General features: G+C 34.6%; 1 protein-coding gene across 1 annotated transcript in view; it reads left to right on the top strand.

The window, feature by feature from the left end:
• Positions 1 to 5,738: 5,738 nt before the first annotated feature.
• The window catches only part of LOC123550869 (nuclear pore complex protein Nup205-like), a 63,393-nt gene continuing 59,686 nt past the window's right edge, over positions 5,739 to 9,445 (top strand). The window contains exon 1 of the mRNA XM_045339324.2: positions 5,739 to 5,778. Coding sequence (XP_045195259.2) covers positions 5,748 to 5,778 — 31 coding nt within the window. The 5' untranslated portion in view covers positions 5,739 to 5,747. The remainder of the gene's footprint in view (positions 5,779 to 9,445) is intronic.

Genomic DNA, 9,445 nt, shown 5'->3' with positions numbered 1-9,445 from the left:
ATTTTCATACAGTTTCTAGATTTTCACTTCGTCAGAGACCTATTTACCACAAGACATCTATACGTTTGCTTCAAGAACACAACAGAGGAGAAAAAACTTAAAACAACACACATCGAACACCTGATAGGCATTTCTCCCAGGTGTGGATCAGCCCTGAAAGGTTCTTACAGTTATAAACTCGTCTGATTTCATTTGGGAGACTGTTCCGCACTCGGACGGACAGTCTTATAACAGAAAGCTGCTTGTTCATACATATGTTATTTACACAGTTTTACTATACAGAATTCTCTCCCTAATTAAATGACTCTTGAGCGGTACACTTCTTTGAATTTTCCAAGCAAAGTCAACGTACTTTTCCATCCAAAGAACGGAAATTCCCTACAACGACAAACGACACAAAAAATGACGTACCGAGGTTCTCTTGAGCAATATCGGCAATGTCCGTTAGGTTACGGAACAGGAGGAGAATATCCGAAAAATAATGCATACATGTACTGTTGAATGTCGATGGTACCCAGCCTTAACGTAGGATGTAATGGATGATTTTTCGTAACACGGGGATCAGCGATGTAAAGGACAATCAACAAACAAAAGAAAAATATGGACGGCTATTATTTACAATTACAATAGTGTTCACACGTTCGTCGACACTACTTACGGGAAAAGTGATTTCTAAATTGAATCAGTTGTTTACGTTTTTGAGTCAAAATTTAAATGAGAAATCGAGCAACAATATTCATAATGAACACGTTGTTTATGTTCTTTATTTACTATTCAAACTATTACTAACTCAATTCAAGTGTAAAACCATCGTTTAAATACCCATCAGCCCCTTTCTAAAACTGTTTATTCTTCAAAATTATTGCAGTTCATCTGTGTCTGATATCATTTGCATTATGCGTATGAAGAAGACAAAAAACATGTGAAATTGATACTGACTAATGAATATAATATGTAAATGAGTTTTTTTGTTATTTGGCTATAATATCTTTATATATTTTTTTCAAAGGCATAAATCAATATACAAAAGTACCTTGGCGATCAAGTCCCTCTCTATAACAACTCCATCTCTACAACAAACAATATGCTTGTCTCCGTAAAATGTTGCTCAAGAGAGGGAACACTGTATCTGAAAGAGAATGTTAAGTTTTTAGACAATGCACTGTCATGTACTTATGGTATTGAAACTTTATTTAAACATTCCAAAAAATATTTGCTTTACTTCTTCTTTTACTTTCTACTAAGATGGACTCATCCTGTGAAGTTTCCACTTTTTCTATTTTATTCAACAAGACACTTTTATATTTCAAGTATATTGAATCATACAGTTATTTTGGCAATTAATTTGCTTAGTTTCCATATTTAAACTGTTTTACACAAAACCATCTTACCTAAAAAGTAAAAGGGGAGGGGATGCCAAAGAAAGGGAGCGAAAATGCAAGAGGAAAGGATGGGGGGGGGGCGAATAGGGGGAGTAAGGAGAAAGAGGAAACAAGTTGAAAATAGGGGCACCGCCTTGGAACGGTCAGTAACCTATATAAAGGAAACGGGTGGTTTAAGCGCGTTTAGGGGGATGCCAACCTCTCACTTACCCTATTTTCAACAAGTTACACAACACAATTTAAATAAAAACATTCTCCACAGAGAAAGGCTCTAACATTAGCGAAAAAATACCAGATCATAATAAGTAAAACATAAAATTATGGTAAATGTAAGGTATAATTACACCAATGTACTCAACAACTTGTCTGAAGTCAGAGCACCAATGGCTTAGCTTTTAAGGGCACGACTAAGAAAGCTGCAAGACAAAATTCCACTTCCTCCGTCCGTTTTATGTAGGATTTAGGAGAAAAGCATCAAGGGGTCAGTTACCAAACATGCACTGTGCTTCACGATTTTCGTATCGTGTCCTCTCTTGATAAACTTTTAAACATATTTTACAAATATCTGATTAAAATAAGGACTATGTTTAATTTTCCAATGTAGGATTTAGGAGAAAAGCATCAAGGAGTCTTACACTTTATTAGTCATCGCAACATCAAATAGGAAAGCATAGCGATTAACTGTAGAGGGGTCAATTACCAAACATGCACTGTGCTTCACGATTTTCGTATCGTGTCCTCTCTTGATAAACTTTTAAACATATTTTACAAATATCTGATTAAAATAAGGACTATGTTTAATTTTCCAGATTTTATAAACTACACCTTCATAGTATTCCAGGTGTGCAAGACCAAGTTTTAAAAGTGTTTTAAGGTTAGTATTATATTTCTTTAACAGTTCGGACGATCTGGTAAAACTGAAAGCTTTCCGTACCTTATGAAAACGGTAACCCTGTTGTAATAATTTTTTGGTGATATGAAGATTTCAATCATTAAAATCCTCTAACTTTGAGCAAGCTCTTGCAAAACGAATAAGTTGTGAAATATAGACACCGTATGATGTTGCTCGAGGGACATCTCCGTCAAGGTGGGGGAAGTTGACAATTTCAAAATTAAAATCGTCTCTTTTATCATATATTTTCGTTTCTAGATTTTTTTTCACAATTCTTAAATTTAAGTCCAAAATGTAGCTTCTAAATCTGAAGTATTAGCCTTATTAAGCTGTAACTCTTTTGGGTAAATGTGTTTCACCATTTCCGAAAAAAAAAATAGGATGTCCATATTTAAAATATCATCAAGATACCTCGAGGTTCCATTAAAAGCTTCAATAATTTCAAATTGTGTCTCAGTAGACCTAATTAGTATGAAATCTCGTTCATAAAAGTATAAGAATAAATCAGCAATGAGGGGGCGCAGTTAGTTTTGGGAATGCTCTACAAATATCTATTTCCATATGCATTTTCTTTCATGAACATCCGGGATAAACTTTAAATGAACAAATCAAGCACGTTTTAAACTGTGCTAAATGCCTTATGTGCATGACTGTTTTATTTTTCTATAGGTTTTATGCAGAAACTGCTAAAGAAGGTTTTGGTTCACGAAATAGTTGTATTACCTAACGGAATTTAAGATACTTTTTCATTCCTTCTACTCTGAAACTTAAAATTTATTTGTGTAGGAATATGCATCACTAACCATTACGCCTGTTTTCAGACGCGGCTGAGTTGGACATAATGTCAAACTGAAATGAAATGGAAGTGATCATTACGTTACGAGTTGGACCATTGTGCCACAAACTAGGAAAAGAGTGACAGATTCTTACGTCTGCGTGCTGTGGGTTTCGTTTTGCGGAGGCTTTATTTTTGGAACATGGCATTCCCTGTTTGATATATGTCCTTGTTTTTTTTCAGTTTTACCTCCTATAAGGCGTAAAAAAATTGTTTGTTTCCGGTATCCCAATCTACCCTAAATTTTTGGCCCGACCCTAAATTTTTTTATGGCCATGGAGAATATTTTTTTTCAACTTTTTAACAAAAAGTTGCAAAACTGCACTTTTTTGCTTAAACATGGCCAATGATGTTAGAAATCAACTTACTGATGCTCTAAAGGCATAATCCCCTTGTTTGTATTCATTTTTTGACACAAAAATAATTTCCGAAAAGTCTCCCTTAAAGGCCTAGATTTTGGCAGTTGGCCAAGGGATTTTTGTCTTCACTGGCACAGTTGGGGGCTAATGACCATCACAGTATGGCTCCAATAAACAAGGGCCATTGTTTATTGGAGAGTCAGTCTGCCTGACAAGTGTATCTATTAGTGAGAAGGGGAAACAAAGTAATTCTATAATAATTGATAACTTTTAAAGTTATTAAAAAAAAAATTGACATTTCTATGTAAAGAAAAATATTTGTTGATCAAACACAATAATAAAATAATCAGAAACTTGTTTTCACAATAATGAGATAATCAGAAACTTAAAGAAACATGCATGTTTTTATTTTTTCAAATTTTGTCTGGAGAATTGTGATATTTCTGAAAAATTTGACTTTCACTCATCTGAAGCTTGCAGAATACTGTAAATAACATTTGTCTAAATTGAAAACAGAATGTGAATTTCAAAGTTACAAAGCAAAGCATGAAAAAGGTCCCTTTCTGTAACCATACTGAAAATGAAAATTGAATATAGATGGAACACAATAACTTTATATTCAAATAATGTTGATAACATGAATACATGAAAATTAATTTCCAAATCGAAAAATATTGTTTGTCAGCACCAAGAACTTTTCACTATACTTGTGTTTTATTATCATTATTATTTTCAATATTATTACTGTTATCTTTTATCATCCTATATGTAATATAATAATAATAATGATGATAACAATATCCTAATGATAATATAATAATAATAATAATGTTAATAATAATAATAATTATTATTATGATTACTTTATTATTATTATTATTATTATCATTATTATAACATTAAAGTAATAGTTATTATCATCTACATAATATCAAAATAATAATAATTATTATTATCATTCCATATTTACTGAAGAAAAAATGATTTCTTCCAACTCCACTGCACACATCTTCATGGTCTAGTTGGGGGTCCCTGCTGTGCTAATTGCCCTCTAATCAGTTGCTATTACATAATCGCTGATATGCAGCTGATAAGATGGGAGTTGTATATTGGATTTGGGGGGGGGGGGGGGGGGTACACTTATATAGTAGTGAATCTAGGCCTTTAATTAAAAAAATCCCCAAAAAAATAAAAAAAATAATTATCTGACCTACCTACCCTAATTTTTTGGAGCATGTTACCGGAAACAAAGAATTTTTATTTTGGCCTTACAGATTTTTTAAATACAGGGTGGCTATTAAGTCAGCGAGCTATATACCAATACCACCTTTCATGTCTTTCGTATTACGCGGGTCTACAAGGGTTGAACCCCCTACCTCCTATCTGTCCTCAAAGTGGACACTCAACCAATGAGCTACTGGTGTGGTAGCATAATATCAACATTCTCGCATACCAGAGGTCTACCATTGTTCCCTAGTTGAACACTTAGACGAACCTCTGGTGGATTAGAATTTAGGGATAACGCATGTTTTTTCGTGTTATAACATTTGCAGAATCCCGATGGATTGGTTGGTACCCGAGTCCGTTAGGGCGAGGGTACCAACATATCCCGACGGATTCTGCAGATGTTATAACACAAAATCAACATGTGCTAATGCTATTCTAGTTTAAAACGAGTAAAAACTGATAAATGAATACATTGTCACTCAACGTCATTAAATTTCCACGAAATGCGCGGGAAAGTCTGTGTTGTTTTTTTACGTTGACGTCATTTCATTTTGAATTATCTGTTTTGGGGCCGAATGGCGTTTACGCTTTGCCACTGAATGGGCATATATAAAAAGGTGTTATAACAGCACGCGAGTGCGAGAATCTCCTTGTTAACACATGTTTTCTCTCCTGTTAAAACACCCCCGAAAAGTGACATTAACAACAGTTTTATGCTAGAATGAATATCAATAAAGTATCGACATACATTGTACAGTTTGATATTCTTCTTCTAATTACTACATTATGCTATGGTGTTTTACATTATACATATATGTGTGACAGCGGGCAACATATTCCTAGATATGTTAAGAAGATGCTTCTTATGGAAATGTAAAAATATAACATTGACACCAGCGTAATCAGATCACCTGGCTTAATTGTTAGACTCTTCCACGCGTTACTACATATTAACGACTCTGCATGTATTGCTAGACAGATCAGTTTGCTTAATTGTTCGATTAAGTATGAACAAGTGAAATACAAATTATAAAAATCAGGCACAGTCTAAAATGGCGGCCTCCGGAGTGGCGGTGAATGCCGGTATTTTTGATTTTTAAAAAACCTTGCTTTATCAAACTTTTACATTTAAATTTTTGATAAAATATATATATCTAATAATCAAAACCATTGTCCATATCAGCTGACTGTCTGTTACTAACTAAATTACCTGCAAGGATTTTTACAGGTGTTCAACAGAAAAAAATCTTTCAAAACGAAAGGAAAGAAACAATTTTTCCCGCATATCGTATCATTGATATAATTTAAATATACTTTAGGGAAAAATAATAATATGAAAAAGGCAAAGTCTTTGAGCGAGCGTATCTTAAACGACAAAGAAACTATTCACTGCTCAAAATAATTCGCGAGAACCTATGGCTATTCACTTGAAAAGAAAAAAAAATTAGTGTCATCTGACATACCTGTAACAGCGAATATCATACGTTGCAAAATTTATGGAAAGCCGGTGTCACGGTGACGTCATTACCTATTTGCCGCGTTCATGTGGCTTTATGCTTATTAATGACATTTTTTCCCATTTTCTGGCCAAATTATGCTTGATCTTTTACCATATCGACATTAAGGATAAATCCTGTTTTCCGGTATTTCTGTAAATAGGGTCAGGGGGGCTGGCAAGATTAACCGATATAAAGACCGTGTACAATATTAGCAATTATTTTTGCCAGAAGATAAGGATTTAGGAAAGTTCTTACTTTCTAACAATGGAAATACTATTCTACGACCTCGGCAACATCTTTTTTGCAAAAATAATCTGTTAACCTTGAAAAATGCAAATACTTCCACACCTTCGGTATCGAGCCACGGAAGCGGCAGTGTAGAATAAAAGATAAAATTTCAAAAATAAAGTAAACTTTGAGGATATTTTTTGCTACATCTTAATTACAATGTTTAATGATAATCTGCAATACTTTTTTATTCATTTTCTTTGTTTAAAACTTGAAAAAAGGATAATCTAAACACTACCGCGATGTAGCGTAATGGCTGATACCCCCCTCACCGTAAAACCGAGAACGGGCGTTTATTGGTGGTTAATAGGGGTGGGCGATATACCGCGGTAGACCGGTTATTGCGATGTTTTTTTTCGACGATACAATATTGCAATGATTTTCGAATACCGGTTATTTTATAACATTAAGTAACACTAACGTAAACCAAGAAGATTCACAAAAAAAATCCTTTTCTAGCAGCCAGCACGATTCAACTTTGTTTTCATTTTTCTCCTTTCATTTCCGGTGCAGGTAGCAGACTGGTTTACAGCTATTTTACGGACCCAATTCCACAAAATAAAACCAATAAGAAAATTTAGATAAATATAATTTCGTATTTGTCAGCGACTCATTAGTAATTTTTCTATCAACTAGAATTTATTATTCATACAACAGCTATACCACTTTCCTCGTTTATAATCACTGAATTGAGCAACCTGTGTAATATGATTGTATCCGTAAACCGAATGTAGTGCCGCACAATAATTCAAATAATATTTTGACGCAGTCTACTTTCGCTTTTGAATATTCGGTAATACTCCCCATAATCTAGTCAAAACTTTTTATTTTTTTGTTTACTGGTATTTTTATTTATTGAGAAGGTCGAGCAAACACTCGTGTTGTTGATACTAGTCATTTCACTCATTTTAATTGAATAAATTTGAAAAAAAAACAGTATGATTCGTCATGCTTTTGTTCATTAAATAACTGGTACAATATATCGCAGTATATTGCAATATCCACGTACAATATTGCAATATATCGCAATACCAATTTTCGTGGCAATACCCACCCCTGGTGGTTAATACCGGAAAATGGGATTTTATCCATAATGTCAATATCGAAAATGTAAACACCTTTGAGACCACCCCTCATGTAAATTTTCATTTTGGAAATCATACCTGACAGACCCGTAATATTCTTAACATATATACACAGAATTGTTGAGAAGGGTTAGAAAATACTTTCTGTAAACCTTGTTCGGTAACATGTATTTTGTCATACAACACATGTTCTTCGATTGTCCACTTTGTATTTTGTAGAAAATATCAAACTTCTTTATCAAACAAAATTTGTTTCTGTTGTGTGTAACATATTTACCTATGTACTCCGGGAAATGAGAACTGATCAACTAATATATTTTTGAAATATTGCAGTTTTGGGTCATTTTGACAGTTCTACTTTCACTTTCATTTTGCAACTTTAGTAATTTTTTAGCTCACATGTCACAAAGTGACAAGGTGAGCTTTTGTGATCGCGCAGCATCCGTCCGTGCGTGCGCGCGTCCCTAAACTTTTGCTTGTGACCACTCTAGAGGTCACATTTTTCATGGGATCTTTATGGAAGTTGGTCTGAATGTTCATCTTGATGATATCTAGGTCAAGTTCGAAACTGGGTCACGTGCGGTCCAAGACTAGGTCAGTAGGTCTAAAAATAGAAAAACCTTGTGACCTCTCTAGAGGCCATACTTTTCAATAGATCTTCATGAAAGTTAGTCAGAATGTTCACCTTGATGATATCTAGGTCAAGTTCGAAACTGGGTCACGTGCCATCAAAAACTAGGTCCGTAGGTCAAATAATAAAAAAACCTTGTGACCTCTCTAGAGGCCATATTTTTCATGGGATCTGTATGAAAGTTGGTCTGAATATTCATCTTGATGATATCTAGGTCAAGTTCGAAACTGGGTCAACTGCGATCAAAAACTAGGTCAGTAGGTCTAAAAATAGAAAAACCTTGTGACCTCTCTAGAGGCCATACTTTGGAATGGATCTTCATGAAAATTGGTCAGAATGTTCACCTTGATGATATCTAGGTCAAGTTTGAAACTGGGTCACGTGCCCTCAAAAACTAGGTCAGCAGGTCAAATAATAAGAAAACCTTGTGACCTCTCTAGAGGCGATATTTTTCATGTGATCTGTATGAAAGTTGGTCTGAATGTTCATCTTGATGATGTCTAGGTCAAGTTCGAAACTGGGTCAACTGCGGTCAAAAACTAGGTCAGTAGGTCTAAAAATAGAAAAACATTTTGACCTCTCTAGAGGCCATATTTTTAAATGGATCTTCATGAAAATTGGTCTGAATGTTCACCTTGATGATATCTAGTTAAAGTTCGAAACTGGGTCACTTGCAGTCAAAAACTAGGTCAGTAGGTATAAAAATAGAAAAACCTTGTGACCTCTCGAAAGGCCATATTTTTCATGAGATCTTCATGAAAATTGGTGAGAATGTTCACTTTGATGATATCTAGGTTAGTTCAAAACTGGGTCACGTGCCTTCAGAAGCTAGGTCATAGGTCAAATAATAGAAAAACCTTGTGACCTCTCTAGAGGCCATATTTTTCATGGAATCTGTATGAAAGTTGGTCTGAATGTTCGTCTTGATGATATCTAAGTCAAATTCGAAACTGGGTCAACTGCGGTCAAAAACTAGGTCAGTAGGTCTAAAAGTAGGAAAACCTTGTCACCTCTCTAGAGGCCATACTTATGAATGGATCTTCATGAAAATTGGTCAGAATGTTCACCTTGATGATATCTAGGTCAAGTTCAAAACTGGGTCACATGAGTTCAAAAACTAGGTCACTATGTCAAATAATAGAAAAAACGACGGCATACTCAGTTCAAAACTGGGTCATGTGGGGACAGGTGAGCGATTCAGGACCATCATGGGCCTCTTGTTTAAAATGCACATTGTTTGTAACACT

This window comes from Mercenaria mercenaria, chromosome 4 (genome assembly GCF_021730395.1).
Source record: "Mercenaria mercenaria strain notata chromosome 4, MADL_Memer_1, whole genome shotgun sequence".
NCBI classification, from domain to species: Eukaryota; Metazoa; Mollusca; class Bivalvia; order Venerida; family Veneridae; genus Mercenaria; species Mercenaria mercenaria.
This window is presented reverse-complemented; position numbering and strand designations above follow the sequence as displayed.